Here is a 20,682-nt window from a genome sequence, read left to right as displayed (position 1 = left end):
TGTAGGTTGGGAATATGAGTGTTACTGGAGCACGGTTTTGGCAGTCATTCAGAATTTTACAACTTTGCACATTTATAACTTTGTGGATATGAAGCTGATTTAATTTAACTTGGGAGAGGTTTCCCCTTTTTGTTTTTACAAAAATGTAGCAAATAAATTGCCTGTTCTGTGCTGTTCATCCATACATATAATAGAGTTAAAGCTGTAGATTATTCATGCTGGACTGGGTGGAACCCTTGGGTATGAATGAGAATATCCAACAAAGACCCATAAAGCAAAATTGTACTATTCGGTTTCCATTGGTGTCATAGTGTATTAGACTTGTTTTTCCTAATTGGGGTTAAAATGTATAGAATGGAAAGGGAAAAACTTGTGTATTAGAACTCTTGGAGAGACATCATGTTGATAATATCCAAGGGCTAAACATTTTAATATGGAGATCCTCTCTGAAGGCTCTTAAAGAGAGTTGACAGTGATTGGATAAGATAATAGGGAGCAAAGATTAGGGAAGTTAACCACTCTGCTTCCCCTCCAATTTACTGTGGCTGCATAAACACCATACATTTAAAATACTGTTTTCCCTCCAAAATAATCCCTGGAACTATAGTTTAAGGGTGCTGGGACTGTAGTTCTGTGAGGGGTAGATTGCAGCTAGCACAGTTCTTTGGAGGAAGCCACATGCTTTAAATGTATGATGTGAACATTGCCTGTAACATATTTGTTCACTCATAATTCACATTTGCCAACACATAGTGCTCCTGTGATTTCTTACTCTTCCTTCCGTTTCTCGTCACTTCCTAAACCTGGAGTTTTTAACAATGGAGGGAAGCACATAGCCATGTTCTTACAAACCTCTGTTAGGAGGACTAGATATATTTACAGAATTCATAAACGATCTGATACAGTGAGGCAGCCAAATTGCTTAGGATGCCAAATTCAGGTACAAAATGGTGTGCCTCTGACTGACTGTAACCAGCCAAGGAGAAAAACTTGTGGTCTCCATAGAAAGCTTTCTGAAAAGTTCCACTTAGAATTTACCGGAGGTGGTGGAAAACATTGTAAGGATGTTTGAAATCACAAAATTACATTCAGCAAGAAATTCTCTCTCAAAATGCTTGAACTTCCAGTCATCCCCAAAAACCTTGCTGAGTGGGTAGCAAACAAGTACGGCTCTGCTCTGCTTGCGGAGATTCTGTGGTACCCAGCTTGCTATCTGGTACTTTTGAATTTCTGACCCACACCCCCAGGCAAGAGTGGCACTGAGCTCAGCCAATAGGTTACTAACTTTAAAGTTGGGGGACCATAAAGAGCATTGGAGTGGCAACGGGGTGGACCAATCCTTGTCAGTCCACCCCCTCACTGCTCTCCCTGCCACTCTCAGTGTGGAATGAGGAAATGGTAGACAGTTGGAGCCTCGGCTGCTGATACAACTGTTCATGTGTTACTGCTGCTTATTGCTACTGTGCCAGGGAATCTCTGGGGTCATAGAGACGAAGCTGGCTTGCAAAAGGGCACCAGACCTGCACCCTGTAGTCTGACACCACAAAGTATAAGTATTGCTCTTAAAAGGGATGGTTATCTGTCATCTATCCCACTGGTGAATTTCCTCAACCTGTTGAGTTTGATGGGTAAAGGTTTATGGGCATGGTGCTTCCTCCTCCTGTTAAAAAAGGATCTGCCTACACAACATTTTCATGTGTCCAGCTGAATGAGTATACAAGACCACAGTTGTTGCTCCAAACGTTTTCATAATTTGCATCAGTCTTTCAGCCTAAACTGCCTCACAGGGTTGTTGTTGGAAATAAATAGGGGGGGGCATATACACTTCCTTGAGTTTCTTAGAGAGAGAAAAGTGTATAAAGGCAATAAATAAAGGATTTGTTTATTGTGTGATAAGGAGCAACATTTCCTTATGAGGAAACATTTCCTTATGAGGCAGCTAATATATATTTCAATGCCCGTTAATATTAGTGGGGTAAAGGTAAAGGGGTAAAGGGACCCCTGACCATTAGGTCCAGTCGTGACCGACTTTGGGGTTGCGGCGTGAATTTCGCTTTCTTGGCCGTGGGAGCCGGCGTACAGCTTCCGGGTCATGTGGCCAGCATGACTAAGCCGCTTCTGGCAAACCAGAGCAGTGCACAGAAACGCCGTTTACCTTCCCACCGGAGCGGTACCTATTTATCTACTTACACTTTGACGTGCTTTTGAACTGCTAGGTTGGCAGGAGCAGGGACCGAGCAACGGAAGCTCACCCCGTCACGGGGATTCAAACTGCCGACCTTCTGATCGGCAAGTCCTAGGCTCCATGGTTTAACCCACAGCGCCACCCATGTCCCCTATTAGTGGGGTAAGAACTGCTAAATTTCATTGACCCCGCTGGCCATTACATTTAAAGTCCATTGATTTCTCCTGTCCACCCTGGTCCCTGCTCCAGCAAGGAAATTGTTACATTTTTTCTTAACTATGATCTGTTCCAAGATGCAAGATCAAAATAATTTGTTAGTGTGCACCTTTGATCTAAACATTATCTCTTCAGTTACCCTATCATTGTTGAGCATTGTGTAGTATGGAGCCTGGGTGGAAGTATTCATCTGAAGAATAATTCAGAATGATTTGGAGGCAAATGGGCGCCTGCCTGACATTGAAAACAGGATGGAGGAATAAATGATAGCTATTATAAATGACTGTAGGTTATGCTAGAGGAGTTTTATTATAGTAACGGCTAAATAGGTTTTCTGCACCCGTTCTGTAATTTAATGTCTCTATTAATTATCTGGAAAAGGGCTGTGCAGCAGTTTAATTAAGCATTTTCTATTGAACAAGGAGACATAAACATGGCAGAGTGCAAATATAAGCATTTATGTTAAGAAATGCTAGAGCGTGTGTAGGTAGGAAAGCAAGGGGAGCGAGATCTGAGAGAACAAAAATAAACTGGATAAATCCAATTAAAGGGTTGGGGAGTAAAGGTATATGCTCCAGACCAGGGGTAGGCAACCTAAGGCCTGGGGGCTGGATCCGGCCCAATCGCCTTCTAAATCCGGCCCTTGGATGGTCTGGGAATCAGCGTGTTTTTACATGAGTAGAATGTGTGCTTTTATTTAAAATGCATCTTTGGGTTATTTGTGGGGCATAGGAATTCGTTCATGTCCGCCCAAAAAAATATAGTCCAGCCCACCACATGGTCTGAGGGACGGTGGACTGGCCCACGGCTGAAAAAAGGTTGCTGCCCCTGCTCAAGACTGATTCTCTGCAAACTCTGTTGCATATAACTGAAAAGTATATTCCTGGCATCATTGGAAGGTGTGCTTTACTTTACCTGCTTTCTCTGGGGCCGAGACAGAAAATTTGGCCAAGGAGAAACAGTGCTGGTAATGAAATGGCATCAGCTCAGAGTTGCGTGTTTTAAGAATTTGTGGAAAGGGAATCAGTTGGGTGAGTTAATTTTCTGCTGAATGCTTCTTCTGCTGAATGACTCTGAGGTTTCTTTTCCCATGTGCCTTTCCTTCATCTAAAAAGGCAGAAATTATCTTTGTGGTAGTACGCAGATGCTTCTGGGGCCGGCCATCACCTCTGCAAAATGGAGAAACTGCCATGGATACCACAACTATGCACACACAACCACCACCAACCCTCAATTTTATCCTCACCACCTGCCACTGCCAGCAAATAGGCTTGGAAAAAATGTGATCTTCCTGGAGAGTTCAGCTGGGGAGGCAAGAGGTATCCAGGAAGATATCACACACACCGACCATAACGGGTTTGGAGCCAATAGAAGGGGTGGCATTTGCAGTGGGGAGGGGGGTTTCCAACTAGGCAGGGAAGGGGTAACTTTTCCCTACCCAGCTATAAGCCCCCCACCCAAATATTCTCCTCTATTGTAATCAGGCTTCAAAGAAACCTAATAGTGTAACCAATAGAAAGCATCTTTGAGATGTAATTGCATCATGGGGTTGGCTTGGTGTCTGTGGTCGCAGCAGGGGAAAGGGGAGTTAATTCTTCCCTCCTGAGGTGTAAACCTCCCCCCCCCCATGCCTCTATTAGGCTTGAAAGGTCTAATCCCAGTGGGGAGAATAAACCCTATAGGTACCACAGAAGGCCTCTGGCTGGTTAGCTCAGTCCGTAGGACACAAGACTCTTAATCTCAGGGTTGTGGGTTGGAGCCCAACCTTGGGCAAAATATTCCTGCATTGTAAGGGGTTAGACTAGGTGAGCGACGTGGTCCCTTCCAACTCTGCGATTCTATAACCCATGGACACTGTGTTATGGCCCCATGACATAAGTTCTGCAACCTTCTGGGTTGCTTCTGAGTCACGTTAAAGCAAGAACAGGTATGTTTCAACAGTGATAAGGAAAGGGGCCGTAGCTGAGTGGCAGAGCATATGCTCTGCATGCAGAAGGCTGCACGTTCAATCCCTGCTGTCTCTACCTTAAAAGGTCAGGTGGCTGGTGATGGGAAAGACCTCCGTCTGAGGCCCTGAGGAACCGCTTCCTGTCAGAGGAGACAGCAGTGAGCTAAATCAACACATAGTTTGACCTGGTACAAGGTAGCTTCCTAGGCTCCTAAAGTTTCCCAAATGTGGCTTTCTGTTTTTCACCCCTACAAGCATCAGATCTTTAACATTTTTCAATCGTCAGTGCTCCCTTCTCTCCAACTTGTGACCCAGCTTTGCTTCTGCTAGGTATTTAACATACACATGACTTTACTAGTGCTGGAAGTCATGTGCAGATTAATTATTAAATATTTTTTCTTAAGTAGGGAAAGGCTTAAAAAACACCCACTGTAGAGTGGGTTATTACAGGATACTGCTAGATTATCAATTTGAAAAACCTATTAGAGTTTATTATCTGGTAATATGCATACAAATTAATGCCTCATTTCGGAAAATTTTGCAATCGATTTCTCATATCTTTTAATTGTTTTTCAAGAAACAGATTGTATTTTAAAGGGATCTCTTTCTAAAAATATGCTATAGGACAAGTTCAGGACATCCAGCCTGGTATTTTCTTATGAATTTTCATCATGCAATAACAGATATAAAATACGTGTTTATTTATTTCATAAAATTTATATACCACTTGATTGTAAAGCGAAACTTCAAAGCAGTTTGTTGAAAAAGATATTATGGTTCGGCATCTAAAAAGATCAAATATAAGACCATTAATGTGGCTATAACTATTTGTTTCAAGTTATTTATGAGTGTGGTTTTAATCACACAACAGAAGGACATCCACAGACTATGCCACCTTCTGGTTTTAAAAATTAAAAGAGAATTCTGCTGGGCTTGCAGTAAATTAGATATTAGGAACCAGATAGTGTAGGATTTGGAAATTCCCCTCTTAAAGATGGCACCGTATTACAGTATTTTTCCATCTTGGTGACAAAACAGTTTGGCAGCTAGTTGCCTTTGGAGATAATGTAGGAGTTACTTAAGTCCCTTATAGAACAATCACTTATTTTGGGTAGCAGCGCTTGAATTATTTTTGATTATTTTCATGTATTGCATAACCAATCCAGATTGCGCCCAACATGTTCCCAAAGCCCATACTGTGTTTACAGATAAAATGCCATGGAATATATGCCCATTCAGGTTGACATTTCCTTTTTCACTGCACTTTTCCTGATTGTGAAATTGGCCAGTTCAGATCAAGTGGTGTTCGCATTAAATTTATTTGCTGATGTGTGTATAAACGTGTCTATTTGGGCAGATGCAAAGAAAGAACTTTGTGACAATGTTTGTGTTGACTTCTGTTTAAAAAATGGCAAATAGATGCAATAGTGGGACAGATTGAACCTAAGTTTGGAAAACTTGAGAGATGAGGGCCTGAGAAAAATTATGGTCATCTTATTCTTAGGTGAAGTGTATCCTTTCAGAGCTATTGCTCAAGGGATTGTAGGGAGAAGAGTACAGTTGGACCAAGATGTAGTATCAGCCAACATTTAAGCCACAAATAGCCAATGTGGTACCCTCCAGATGTTAGATTAGATATTTATACCCCCTTTTATATTAAAATAACACTCAAAATGACTTGTTGGACTGCAACGGAAATTTGGCCCAGTGAGCCATGGAAGTTGTAGTCTAATGGAAGGCACCGTGTTGAGTATCTCTGATTTAATCCATGATTATGCCACTGTTTCTCTGCCTCAGTAAAGAACTGCATTTGGAAATCGGGATTGATCCCACCTGGAAAGTCTTAAAGCAAACATCATGTTGAACATTTGTTATCCAAACACATTCTGTGCCGACAGTGAAAGCTAATGGCTCCATCCTCCCTAGATCAGCACTTGTCTGGCAGCCAGGAAACCTAGCTGCTTGCCAAGTGACTATTTCAAGTTGTTGCTTTGGGACATTTCATGGAAGAGCCTTTCTTTTTAGAAAACGTGTTTTAAACAGCGGAAAAATCTCCGTTTGCCAAAACAGATGGAGCAGCGAGGATTCGTGTCTAATCAAATGTAGGTTTTCCCTGAACTCTTTGAAACGTCACATTGACAATGCGGAAAGGATTGTAGGTTTTGGATTGTGGCCTGTTTTGGATTTACCTCTTCCCAAATGATAACCCACGCCGTGGTTTCGTTGTTCTTTATATGAGAGAACAAATTTAGCAATAGGAAAGGGCAGCTATATTTGCGCGACTGTATTTCACCCAAACCCAGTGATTTTGGTGTGCCGTCTAAGTTGTAAAAACAAGTAGGGTATAATTTCCTAAGGAGCTGAAGGAGAAGGAATGTAAATGGTAGGAAGTATGTGTAGTTTGTGAAGCCGCTAAATGCTATGTGACTTCTGGGGTTGTTTCCTTTATTGCCGACCTACAATATGGCTTGCTATTTGTAGCCCACATATTGTTGGTTTGATTTCATTGCTTTAAAAGTGCTCTATGGCTTTAGAAGCACCTTGCAGGGGCACAGTCTTCCTCCGCAGTGCTGTAGCTTAGGTTGACACACTGGGCAGCTGACGGGTCAAATATTGTCACATGACGGCTTAATATTTAACTATGGCCAAATATCATTCTAAAAGTTCCAAGGATGCCACTGTGAAGATGGCAGCTTGCATTTATCTTGATTTCATTATTATTACATTCCTATCCCGCCTTCCTTTCAAGAGACTACAGGGTGGCTACTGTGTTTTTCACTCCATAAGACACACTTTTTCCCTCCTAAAAAGTAAGGGGAAATGTTTGTGCGTCTTATGGAGCGAATGCAGGCGGGAGGCTCTGCTCAGAGCTCCCTTTAAAGAGCTGAGTGGAGCGTATGTGCGGTTCTTGGGAGCTTTTCCCTGAGGAGAGAGAAGGGCAGCCCATCAGTCCCTTCTCCCTCCTTGGGAAAAGCCCCCAAGAGCCGCACGCATGCTCCACTTGGCTCGTGAAAGGGAGCGCTGAGCAGAACCTGGGATGCACACAGGTTCTGCTCAGCGCTCCCTGTAAAGAATATTTTTTTTCTTGCATTCCCCCTCTAAAAACTAGGTGCATCTTATGGAGCGAAAAATACGGTAAATGGTTCTTCCCCCATCCCCTGTTAATCCTCACAATACCCCGGTGAGGCAGGTTTGGCTGAAAACTTTTGACCGGCCCAAGGTCACCTAGTGAACTTCATGGCTGAGTAAGGATTTGGATCTTGGTACCCTAGATTCTAGTCCAGCGCCTTAACCATTACGCCATACTGGATCACATTACGGTTCCTATCTTCTTCCAAACAGGGAAGTTTTGTTTTCTTTGCCTGTTCGTTCTTTCAGTATAAATTGTGTAATTCTAGAATCGGTGCTTCTGAACAGTCTTTTGTAGCTGTAATGTTCACCTGGCCCTTTTATTACTTCACTATTGTTTCTTGCATGCCACATTATTCCTTGCTACACTGGTTCTTCTGAATTAATAGTCAAGTCAAAGGAAAATGAATGCTAACGGTGCATGCCCTAGCTATCTAGCTTTAGATCACAGAGCTTCAGTTTCTTACAAGGTGTTTCATATTCTGGAAAAGAGCTCATTTTGTTGCTTACTTTACAACTTGTAGAAGTACGACTCACAAATCGGTTTCTCCTTAATATACAGAGCTTTTCACATTTGACAGGAATTTCTGAAGTATTTTGAGTGTGTGAGCTGGAAACTTCAATGTATTAATCTCAGAATCAAAGAATTGTAGGGCTGTAAGGGACCCAAAGGGAAATCTACTCCATCCCCTTGCAATATCCCAGACTAGGGCAGAGGGTAGCCAATATGGTTGGACTACCATTCCCATCAGCCCCAGCCACCATGGCCAGTGGTCAAGGATGATCTGAAGGGCACCATAATGGCTGACTGGGTTTCAGAATTTTTAAACAATGCGGTGCAAAGAATTTGGCATGCCTCATTGGTTTACATAATGGTTTACAGTCAAGGCTCAGGATTTCCAAAGAAAGTTGCTGTCTTTTGCAATCAAGCGGTATATAAATTTGGTTAAATGAAACTAATCTTTAAGCACACCAGAGCTGATAGAAATGTAGTGATGGGTCTGTAAAATGAATTGGTTATTTGGTGCAGCTGTAGCACAAATATGAATATGATGGAAGGCAAGTTTTGTGTGTTCATACCATAGATTGGTAGAGATTTACCCCCTTTCATATAGAACGCAGTGATATGGATGGTTTTGGGGTTTTTAATCATATGCGGTTGCTATGGTGACATTATTGAAGAATGGCACATGTGTGGGAGGCCGAAAAAATCTGGACAGCAAGTACTTGTTCTCAGAGTGAATTTTGGATCGTAACTGTTGTAAATAATAACACAGTGTATTTTAGCAAGGATGGGGTTGTGTAATGGATTCTTAAAGATCAGGAACGTCAATTCTTAATTAACCTATTAGCACCTAATGATATCCATGGAATGGCACTAGCTTCTAGAACAGGATCAGATTGGCTCTTCAGAAACGTCTTCAAAATGGCAGCTTTTTGTGTATTTATAAGTGAGATATGCAGAACTGAGTTACTGTGGTTGTAAATCAGAAGTACATAGGCAAAACCTCTACAGCAGGGGTATCAAACCTGTGGCCCTCCAGATGGTGTTAGACTCCAGCTCCCATCAGCCCAATGGTCCACTTCTGGGGAGGCCACAGCTTGGAAAAACACCTGCTCCACAGGCACGCTGGAGTTGGATGTGGGATTTTTTCCCCTTCATGGCACGAGGTCAAAGTGCTGTTGAAACTCTTTCCTCCCATCAGTTCTGCTTTTATAAAGCAGATGGGGAGAAGGTAGCACAAAAACTTTACAAATAAAAAATAGGGTGTGGAATTTCTCTATGGCCTCCAAGCTGTTCAACACCCCTCCTTTTTTTTCTTCCTTGTTTTACTTCCACCACAGAGACAGACAGACAGAGAAGGAGGGAGGGAGGGATTACTGTATTAAAATGCAGTTTTGGAATTGAATGGGAAAGCTTTCAGGAGGGGAAGCTGTCACCACCCCAGAAAACCCCCTAAGGTTCCATCATTTTTGTAGGATTTGGATTCCAACCTACATTTTGTTAACATCTTTATAGCAGTGGTGGGTAGCCAAGGTGTGAAGGGCTGGAGCCGGCAGAAGGCTAAGAGCCAACATTAGACCACCCCCTTTTCTCTCCCTCTCTCTGCCAAGCCTTGCCGGCCACTTTCCCCTTTTGTCTTTCTCCCCTTCTCATTGCCATCCCAACAAAACCCTCCGCTCCCTTTTGGAGTTAGACTTGCAGGGGGAGTTCCTGTTGGTGTCAATGGGAGCAAGGGTACCTTGAGAAGGTGCTCAAGTGAAGATCGTAGGGAGTTTAAAGGTTAATCCCAGCATTTGGAATGGGTACTCCCATTCCTTCTATACCTCATATATACCTTCTTCTTCTTTTGCACCTGTTTCGTGCAACTGTGGAATGCGAAGTTTCCCAAAGGTTAACTGCTCCGTTGTTGTTGTCCTTTGCAGATGTGACTCTGAAGGTCCACGTAAGTGATGCAAGCACACATCAGCCAGTCACCGAAGCCTTTATTGAGATTTTTACCAACCAGATCCCCATTGCCTCTGGAACCTCAGGAGCAGATGGCACTGCCTTCATCAAGTTTCAGTATAAGCTGGGCAGTCAGCTGATCGTTACTGCGACTAAACATGCTTACGTGCCAAACTCTGCACCATGGAAACCAATAAGATTGCCTGGTAAGAGATCTTTATTTTTGTTCTGAGGTAAGATTTTATTTCTAAAGGGGGGGTACAAAACTATGGTGTTTTTTTAAGAAAAAAACAAAGCAAAACAAAAACCTGAATGCTGAAAATCGTATTTATCATTTATTTATTTATTCATTCATCATTTATATCCCATCCTTTCTTTCAAAGGAGCCCATGGTGACAAACACATTATATATATATATATATATATATATATATATATATATATATATATATATATATGCAGGTTTTGGTGTCTTCGGGTGTCTTCCCGTGTAAGAGTTGGGGTGTCTGGGCGACGTTTCGACGAGGTCTCACTCGTCATCTTCAGGCTGGTGCTTTCGGCTTCTTGTTACTGGAACAGAGCAGGGTCTTAGTGTTTGAGTTCCTATAAATACTGTTGAGGGGGTGTGGTGTATAGCCTCCAACGTTCTGGGCAGAGAGGAAGTTCCTAGATTAGTGTGCCTTTTCTTCTTTTGTTCCTTAATTACTTAGGGGTTCCTTAATCCCTACACAGATCTGACTGGCACAGGGCACAAAACCACAGCTCGCCCCTATACACGAAGCCAAGCCAGAGCACAACTAAATGCAGCACAGCCATCTTCGAAAAACTCTTCACAAGCTCAAGAGGTCAAGACACGAAAGCTTTAGCAACTAATCCACACTTAATGACCCACCTAAGTGGTATTCAGAATATCACTCATGAAATCACTCAAGATATCCCTCAAGTAATTAAGGAACAAAAGAAGAAAAGGCACACTAATCTAGGAACTTCCTCTCTGCCCAGAACGTTGGAGGCTATACACCACACCCCCTCAACAGTATTTATAGGAACTCAAACACTAAGACCCTGCTCTGTTCCAGTAACAAGAAGCCGAAAGCACCAGCCTGAAGATGACGAGTGAGACCTCGTCGAAACGTCGCCCAGACACCCCAACTCTTACACGGGAAGACACCCGAAGACACCAAAACCTGCATTCCTGTACCCGTGAAAATCTACGAAAGCATATATATATATATATATATATATATATATATATATATATATATATGCAGGTTTTGGTGTCTTCGGGTGTCTTCCCGTGTAAGAGTCGGGGTGTCTGGGCGACGTTTCGACGAGGTCTCACTCGTCATCTTCAGGCTGGTGCTTTCGGCTTCTTGTTACTGGAACAGAGCAGAATCTGGTGTTTGAGTTCCTATAAATACTGTTGAGGGGTGTGGTGTATAGCCTCCAACGTTCTGGGCAGAGAGGAAGTTCCTAGATTAGTGTGCCTTTTCTTCTTTTGTTCCTTAATTACTTGAGGGATATCTTGAGTGATTTCATGAGTGATATTCTGAATACCACTGGGTGGGTCATTAAGTGTAGATTAGTTGCTAAAGCTTTCGTGTCTTGACCTCTTGAGCTTGTGAAGAGTTTTTCTGAGAAGATGGCTGTGCTGCATTTAGTTGTGCTCTGGCTTGGCTTCGTGTATAGGGGCGAGCTGTGGTTTTGTGCCTTGTGCCAGCCAGATCTGTGTAGGGATTGCAGGGGGGTGCAGCATCCGGAGGTGCCACTATAGTTTGGCTACTGGATGGAGTCTGTAATATGTCTGTGGAGAGGGTCTGGGTTTGGGTCTGGTGTGGTTGATTGGTGACGGCGTTCTGTGTGCCTCTGGTTCTGGTGTCGGTTTTTGTGGGGAGGGCTAATTTCCAGATGTCTGGCAGGCGGGACGTGTCGTCACGCTTGTTCATGTTGTGAGGGTGTTTCTCTATCTCGATGGCTTCCATGATTATTCTCTTGTGGTGATGTTCCATGTTAAAGAGCAATTTGGAATCTGCAAAATTAATTTCGTGTCCTGTTTCTTTCATGTGTTGGAAAAGAGAGGAAGTTTTTTCTTCTTTTTTGACGGCATTCTTGTGTTCTGCGATACGTGCATTTATTCGTCTGTTTGTTTGTCCAATGTACGTGGCTGGGCAGACTTTGCAGGGTATTTCATAGACCCCTTGGTTTTCCAGCTGGATTTTGTCTTTTGGGTTTCTGAGGATATTGGCTATTTTTTGGTTGGTGCAGAAGGCTGTTTTGATATTGTGTTTATGGAGGATTTTGCTAATTTTGTCTGTAGTGCCCTTGATATAAGGAAGGAGGGCCATGCCATTGTTTTCTTCTGTGTCTTGGTTTTTGGGGGGTGTTTCTTTTTGGATTAGCTTCGTAACCCTGTTTTTCTGGTATCCATTGGCGATTAACACATTTGAGAGATTCTGTAACTCAGTTGTCAAGTGGTCTTTGTCAGCCAGGCGTTTGGTTCTGGAGATGAGAGTCTTGGCTACGGAGTTTATTTGTGCAGGGTGGTGGTGTGATTGTGCATGTAAGTAGCGGTTGGTGTGTGTTTTTTTCCGGTAGATAGTGTGTCCTAGGGAGCCATCAGGTTTTTTGTAGATTAGGACGTCAAGAAAGGGGAGTTGGTTGTTGTCTTCTATTTCCATAGTGAATTGTATTTTGGGGTGTAGGCTGTTGAGATGTGTGAGGAAGCTATCTAGTTTTTCTTTCCCGTGTGGCCAAATTACAAAGGTGTCGTCAACATATCTGAGCCAAAGTTTGGGTTTGTGTTCTGACTTGTCTAAAGCATTGGTTTCAAAGTGTTCCATGTACAAATTTGCGATGACCGGTGAGAGGGGTGATCCCATAGGTGCTCCTTCTATCTGTTTGTATCTTTGTCCATTGTGGATGAAGTACGTGTTGGTTAGGCAGTGGTTGGTCAGGTCCAGGATGTATTTGGGGGGATTGTATTTGTTTTGAATGGCTGTCAAGGCTTCATTAATGGGCACTTGAGTGAAGAGAGATATAACATCGAAGCTCACAAGTAGGTCATCGGGATGTAGGTATTGCTTCTTTATTGTTTCTATGAACTGGAAGGAGTTAGTAACGTGTGAAGCGATGGATTCTGCATAGGGCTGAAGTTGCTTAGCGAGAAATTTAGCGAGATTTTGTAGAGGTGAGCCTATGGAGCTGACTATTGGTCTGAGTGGTGTTCCTTCTTTGTGTATCTTGGGGAGACCGTAGAGTTTGGGGCATCTGGATGATTTTTCTCTGGGGATGATTCTTAGCTGGATTTCTTCACTGATAGGAGAGGCTTTTATTTTGGATTTGGTGGTTTTTTCCAGATAGGTGGTGGGATCTGTTTTTATAGGTTGGTAGGTAGGGTCTTGGAGTAGATTTGATAGTTTTGCTTGGTAGTCCGATGTGTTCATCACAACAGTGGCGTTGCCTTTGTCTGCTGGGAGAATGATTATGTTGTTGTCTTTCCTCAGGTTGGTGAGTGCTTTCTGTTCTTCTTTGTGTAAATTGCTTCTGGGTGGTTTGCTGGAGCAGAGGATGTTGGTGACTTCAAGTCTGATTTTATTGGCTTCATCTGGGTCGATTTTGGTTAGGCTAGCTTCGACTCCGCATATGATGTTTTCCGTGGGGATGCGTCTCGGGGCGACTGCAAAGTTGAAACCTTTGGAGAGTACTTTGGTTTCAGTTGGGGTGAGGATCCTGTCTGATATGTTATGTACTGTTTGTTTCATGGGTTGTTGTGGAGGGTGGCTGGGCTTCTGGCGTTTCTCTAGTTTGTAGAGTTTGTTGGTGTGTCTGTCTGTCTTATGTGAGGTCTCAGTTTCAGCTCTCCAGACGGCTAGTTGTTTGCATTTGTCCCAGAGTGCAGGGTGGATTTTGTCTCCCCAAGATACACAAAGAAGGAACACCACTCAGACCAATAGTCAGCTCCATAGGCTCACCTCTACAAAATCTCGCTAAATTTCTCGCTAAGCAACTTCAGCCCTATGCAGAATCCATCGCTTCACACGTTACTAACTCCTTCCAGTTCATAGAAACAATAAAGAAGCAATACCTACATCCCGATGACCTACTTGTGAGCTTCGATGTTATATCTCTCTTCACTCAAGTGCCCATTAATGAAGCCTTGACAGCCATTCAAAACAAATACAATCCCCCCAAATACATCCTGGACCTGACCAACCACTGCCTAACCAACACGTACTTCATCCACAATGGACAAAGATACAAACAGATAGAAGGAGCACCTATGGGATCACCCCTCTCACCGGTCATCGCAAATTTGTACATGGAACACTTTGAAACCAATGCTTTAGACAAGTCAGAACACAAACCCAAACTTTGGCTCAGATATGTTGACGACACCTTTGTAATTTGGCCACACGGGAAAGAAAAACTAGATAGCTTCCTCACACATCTCAACAGCCTACACCCCAAAATACAATTCACTATGGAAATAGAAGACAACAACCAACTCCCCTTTCTTGACGTCCTAATCTACAAAAAACCTGATGGCTCCCTAGGACACACTATCTACCGGAAAAAAACACACACCAACCGCTACTTACATGCACAATCACACCACCACCCTGCACAAATAAACTCCGTAGCCAAGACTCTCATCTCCAGAACCAAACGCCTGGCTGACAAAGACCACTTGACAACTGAGTTACAGAATCTCTCAAATGTGTTAATCGCCAATGGATACCAGAAAAACAGGGTTACGAAGCTAATCCAAAAAGAAACACCCCCCAAAAACCAAGACACAGAAGAAAACAATGGCATGGCCCTCCTTCCTTATATCAAGGGCACTACAGACAAAATTAGCAAAATCCTCCATAAACACAATATCAAAACAGCCTTCTGCACCAACCAAAAAATAGCCAATATCCTCAGAAACCCAAAAGACAAAATCCAGCTGGAAAACCAAGGGGTCTATGAAATACCCTGCAAAGTCTGCCCAGCCACGTACATTGGACAAACAAACAGACGAATAAATGCACGTATCGCAGAACACAAGAATGCCGTCAAAAAAGAAGAAAAAACTTCCTCTCTTTTCCAACACATGAAAGAAACAGGACACGAAATTAATTTTGCAGATTCCAAATTGCTCTTTAACATGGAACATCACCACAAGAGAATAATCATGGAAGCCATCGAGATAGAGAAACACCCTCACAACATGAACAAGCGTGACGACACGTCCCGCCTGCCAGACATCTGGAAATTAGCCCTCCCCACAAAAACCGACACCAGAACCAGAGGCACACAGAACGCCGTCACCAATCAACCACACCAGACCCAAACCCAGACCCTCTCCACAGACATATTACAGACTCCATCCAGTAGCCAAACTATAGTGGCACCTCCGGATGCTGCACCCCCCTGCAATCCCTACACAGATCTGGCTGGCACAAGGCACAAAACCACAGCTCGCCCCTATACACGAAGCCAAGCCAGAGCACAACTAAATGCAGCACAGCCATCTTCTCAGAAAAACTCTTCACAAGCTCAAGAGGTCAAGACACGAAAGCTTTAGCAACTAATCTACACTTAATGACCCACCCAGTGGTATTCAGAATATCACTCATGAAATCACTCAAGATATCCCTCAAGTAATTAAGGAACAAAAGAAGAAAAGGCACACTAATCTAGGAACTTCCTCTCTGCCCAGAACGTTGGAGGCTATACACCACACCCCTCAACAGTATTTATAGGAACTCAAACACCAGATTCTGCTCTGTTCCAGTAACAAGAAGCCGAAAGCACCAGCCTGAAGATGACGAGTGAGACCTCGTCGAAACGTCGCCCAGACACCCCGACTCTTACACGGGAAGACACCCGAAGACACCAAAACCTGCATTCCTGTACCCGTGAAAATCTACGAAAGCAAATATCTCACCTCTACGGGGAGGAAACCTTCCAGCTGACAAGAACCTACGAGAAACTAGAAATCCGAAGAGCCACCATCTTATGTGATCTCCTGTTCCTACGCAACTGCCGAGACAACAACTTAACTCCCACATGCTTCCAACTTAAATTCCACTCTAAAACCCCAGCTACCGAAAGGATCCTGAAACGAACTGAACTATCCCTAATCAGAAATGAAATACATAAGAAAAGATACCTACTAAACCAAACCAACAAAGATCTGCTCACTCTTCACCTCAAACTATGTAACAAAATCCACCCTGCACTCTGGGACAAATGCAAACAACTAGCCGTCTGGAGAGCTGAAACTGAGACCTCACATAAGACAGACAGACACACCAACAAACTCTACAAACTAGAGAAACGCCAGAAGCCCAGCCACCCTCCACAACAACCCATGAAACAAACAGTACATAACATATCAGACAGGATCCTCACCCCAACTGAAACCAAAGTACTCTCCAAAGGTTTCAACTTTGCAGTCGCCCCGAGACGCATCCCCACGGAAAACATCATATGCGGAGTCGAAGCTAGCCTAACCAAAATCGACCCAGATGAAGCCAATAAAATCAGACTTGAAGTCACCAACATCCTCTGCTCCAGCAAACCACCCAGAAGCAATTTACACAAAGAAGAACAGAAAGCACTCACCAACCTGAGGAAAGACAACAACATAATCATTCTCCCAGCAGACAAAGGCAACGCCACTGTTGTGATGAACACATCGGACTACCAAGCAAAACTATCAAATCTACTCCAAGACCCTACCTACCAACCTATAAAAACAGATCCCACCACCTATCTGGAAAAAACCACCAAATCCAAAATAAAAGCCTCTCCTATCAGTGAAGAAATCCAGCTAAGAATCATCCCCAGAGAAAAATCATCCAGATGCCCCAAACTCTACGGTCTCCCCAAGATACACAAAGAAGGAACACCACTCAGACCAATAGTCAGCTCCATAGGCTCACCTCTACAAAATCTCGCTAAATTTCTCGCTAAGCAACTTCAGCCCTATGCAGAATCCATCGCTTCACACGTTACTAACTCCTTCCAGTTCATAGAAACAATAAAGAAGCAATACCTACATCCCGATGACCTACTTGTGAGCTTCGATGTTATATCTCTCTTCACTCAAGTGCCCATTAATGAAGCCTTGACAGCCATTCAAAACAAATACAATCCCCCCAAATACATCCTGGACCTGACCAACCACTGCCTAACCAACACGTACTTCATCCACAATGGACAAAGATACAAACAGATAGAAGGAGCACCTATGGGATCACCCCTCTCACCGGTCATCGCAAATTTGTACATGGAACACTTTGAAACCAATGCTTTAGACAAGTCAGAACACAAACCCAAACTTTGGCTCAGATATGTTGACGACACCTTTGTAATTTGGCCACACGGGAAAGAAAAACTAGATAGCTTCCTCACACATCTCAACAGCCTACACCCCAAAATACAATTCACTATGGAAATAGAAGACAACAACCAACTCCCCTTTCTTGACGTCCTAATCTACAAAAAACCTGATGGCTCCCTAGGACACACTATCTACCGGAAAAAAACACACACCAACCGCTACTTACATGCACAATCACACCACCACCCTGCACAAATAAACTCCGTAGCCAAGACTCTCATCTCCAGAACCAAACGCCTGGCTGACAAAGACCACTTGACAACTGAGTTACAGAATCTCTCAAATGTGTTAATCGCCAATGGATACCAGAAAAACAGGGTTACGAAGCTAATCCAAAAAGAAACACCCCCCAAAAACCAAGACACAGAAGAAAACAATGGCATGGCCCTCCTTCCTTATATCAAGGGCACTACAGACAAAATTAGCAAAATCCTCCATAAACACAATATCAAAACAGCCTTCTGCACCAACCAAAAAATAGCCAATATCCTCAGAAACCCAAAAGACAAAATCCAGCTGGAAAACCAAGGGGTCTATGAAATACCCTGCAAAGTCTGCCCAGCCACGTACATTGGACAAACAAACAGACGAATAAATGCACGTATCGCAGAACACAAGAATGCCGTCAAAAAAGAAGAAAAAACTTCCTCTCTTTTCCAACACATGAAAGAAACAGGACACGAAATTAATTTTGCAGATTCCAAATTGCTCTTTAACATGGAACATCACCACAAGAGAATAATCATGGAAGCCATCGAGATAGAGAAACACCCTCACAACATGAACAAGCGTGACGACACGTCCCGCCTGCCAGACATCTGGAAATTAGCCCTCCCCACAAAAACCGACACCAGAACCAGAGGCACACAGAACGCCGTCACCAATCAACCACACCAGACCCAAACCCAGACCCTCTCCACAGACATATTACAGACTCCATCCAGTAGCCAAACTATAGTGGCACCTCCGGATGCTGCACCCCCCTGCAATCCCTACACAGATCTGGCTGGCACAAGGCACAAAACCACAGCTCGCCCCTATACACGAAGCCAAGCCAGAGCACAACTAAATGCAGCACAGCCATCTTCTCAGAAAAACTCTTCACAAGCTCAAGAGGTCAAGACACGAAAGCTTTAGCAACTAATCTACACTTAATGACCCACCCAGTGGTATTCAGAATATCACTCATGAAATCACTCAAGATATCCCTCAAGTAATTAAGGAACAAAAGAAGAAAAGGCACACTAATCTAGGAACTTCCTCTCTGCCCAGAACGTTGGAGGCTATACACCACACCCCTCAACAGTATTTATAGGAACTCAAACACCAGATTCTGCTCTGTTCCAGTAACAAGAAGCCGAAAGCACCAGCCTGAAGATGACGAGTGAGACCTCGTCGAAACGTCGCCCAGACACCCCGACTCTTACACGGGAAGACACCCGAAGACACCAAAACCTGCATTCCTGTACCCGTGAAAATCTACGAAAGCATATATATATATATATATATGCAGGTTTTGGTGTCTTCGGGTGTCTTCCCGTGTAAGAGTCGGGGTGTCTGGGCGACGTTTCGACGAGGTCTCACTCGTCATCTTCAGTTCCAGTAACAAGAAGCCGAAAGCACCAGCCTGAAGATGACGAGTGAGACCTCGTCGAAACGTCGCCCAGACACCCCGACTCTTACACGGGAAGACACCCGAAGACACCAAAACCTGCATTCCTGTACCCGTGAAAATCTACGAAAGCAAATATATATATATATATATATATATATATATATATATATATATATTCAAGCATTCTAAAAGCACTTAAAATCAGTTATCTCAGGGCTGTCAGGAAAAGGGGGGCCTTTCAGCCATCAAATAAATGCCTGGGCAATGCCTGTTTTTAAACTGAAAGTCAGTGAGACAGGTGCACCTCTCTCAAATGGCAAACTGCCACTGAAAATGCCCTGTCTTGGGTCAGTGCAAATCCAGCAGCCCCTGGTAGCAGCAGCACCAACGAGGCCTCACCTGCCAGTTTTAGGGCCCAGGGTAGTTGATATGAATATAATAATAACCTGATGGTTTTCACAAGAGAAGAATATGGATGCCCAGTAAGAACAGTGCCTCTCCCCATACTCCCCTGGTTAGGCCTTTAGTTTGACCGTGCTTTCCTTAGCTTGGCTTCAGCGCCAGTGTTTTGCCTTGGATCATAAAGAAGCTGAACATGTGAAGCCAGAATGAGGAATCTCTGATTCTCCATAGGTTGTTGGACTCCAACTCCCATCAGCCCCAGTCATCATGGACAACGATCAAGAGTGATGGGAGCTGTAGTCCAGCAATATCTGGAGGGCCCCGTCTTGCCTACCCCGGCCCTAGCAAATGGATGCGGCCAGACTATGGTAACTGGCAGTGGGGCAGAGAATTATTTCTGAGCAGAGGGGAGAATCACTTCAGCTGATCTTTCTTTGGCTTCTGGATGAGGATGTTCTCGCCCGTTTTTCTCATCAATATTTCCTCCATTTTGGAGTTAAATATCTCTGATATTGGCTGACCTGGCATGCTTGAAAAGAGCAGTCATGCATTAAATAGAGCAGAGGTTCTCAAACTGATAGGTAGCTGTGAGATATAGAACAAAGGAAGCTGTTTTATAATGAGTCAGACCATTGGTCCAACTCACTCAGTGCAGTCTACGCTGACTGGCAGTACCTCTCCTGGGTTTGGGGCAGGAGGCTTTTCCAGCCCTACCTAGAGATGCCAGTGATTGTATCTGGGACTCTCTGCATGCAAGGCTTCTGAGATATGCCTTTCCTACAGGTGAGACATAGGGGCATGTATGAGGCACAGTTGCACCCTTTTCTAGTCAGTGAGTGAACAAGTGCCCTGCTGCTTGCATCAGAAGATGCTGGGGTCTCAGTGCAGCCACTGTTGCTATATTTGAAAAACGATGAACTAATATTGTTTTTCTTTTTTCACGTCTAATCAAAATTTTGGCAGGGGGAGGGACTCGAGGGTGCCATTAGTGTGCAGGGTAAATTATTCCTTTTATTTCAGCCCATATTTCTTGTATATAGGGGTCCTTACAGTGCAATTTTTTTTGCTTTTAATATTGATTTTGTTTTAATTTTTTAAGGAAAGAACCAGTTTCGCAGAGCTTTTGACAAGTCATTGAAATCTGAACTAGGCTTTTTGTGCGTTTTCAAGAGAAACCACTTGAAATGAGTGTGTGCTTCTGAAAGGAACGCTTGTTTGGGCATCCTCTGCCGAGTTCATTAGGCACTTTGCCACAAATTGCAGTGAGAAGGAGCTATTATTTTGTCCCCTTATTTGCACTTAGTTCCTCTGATAAATGACCAAATGAGATGAAAAAAGGGAGGGG

At 43.6% G+C, this 20,682-nt stretch overlaps 1 protein-coding gene across 3 annotated transcripts in view; it reads left to right on the top strand.

Annotated features, from left to right (window-relative positions):
• Positions 1-20,682, top strand: part of FAM171A1 (family with sequence similarity 171 member A1) — an 85,164-nt gene that overhangs the window by 28,789 nt on the left and 35,693 nt on the right. For 2 of the 3 annotated variants that reach the window (XM_082193202.1, XM_082193201.1), the window contains exon 2: positions 9,906-10,133. In XM_082193202.1, coding sequence (XP_082049328.1) covers positions 9,906-10,133 — 228 coding nt within the window. Of the gene's footprint in view, positions 1-9,905; positions 10,161-20,682 lie in introns of those variants that run through there. The other variant, XM_082193203.1, reaches the window with a different exon arrangement.

The sequence above is a fragment of the Podarcis vaucheri genome (genome assembly GCF_965113315.1).
Source record: "Podarcis vaucheri genome assembly, chromosome: 12".
Classification (NCBI taxonomy): domain Eukaryota; kingdom Metazoa; phylum Chordata; class Lepidosauria; order Squamata; family Lacertidae; genus Podarcis; species Podarcis vaucheri.
The sequence above is the reverse complement of the archived record's forward strand: the minus strand, read 5'-3'. Positions and strand labels throughout refer to the sequence as shown.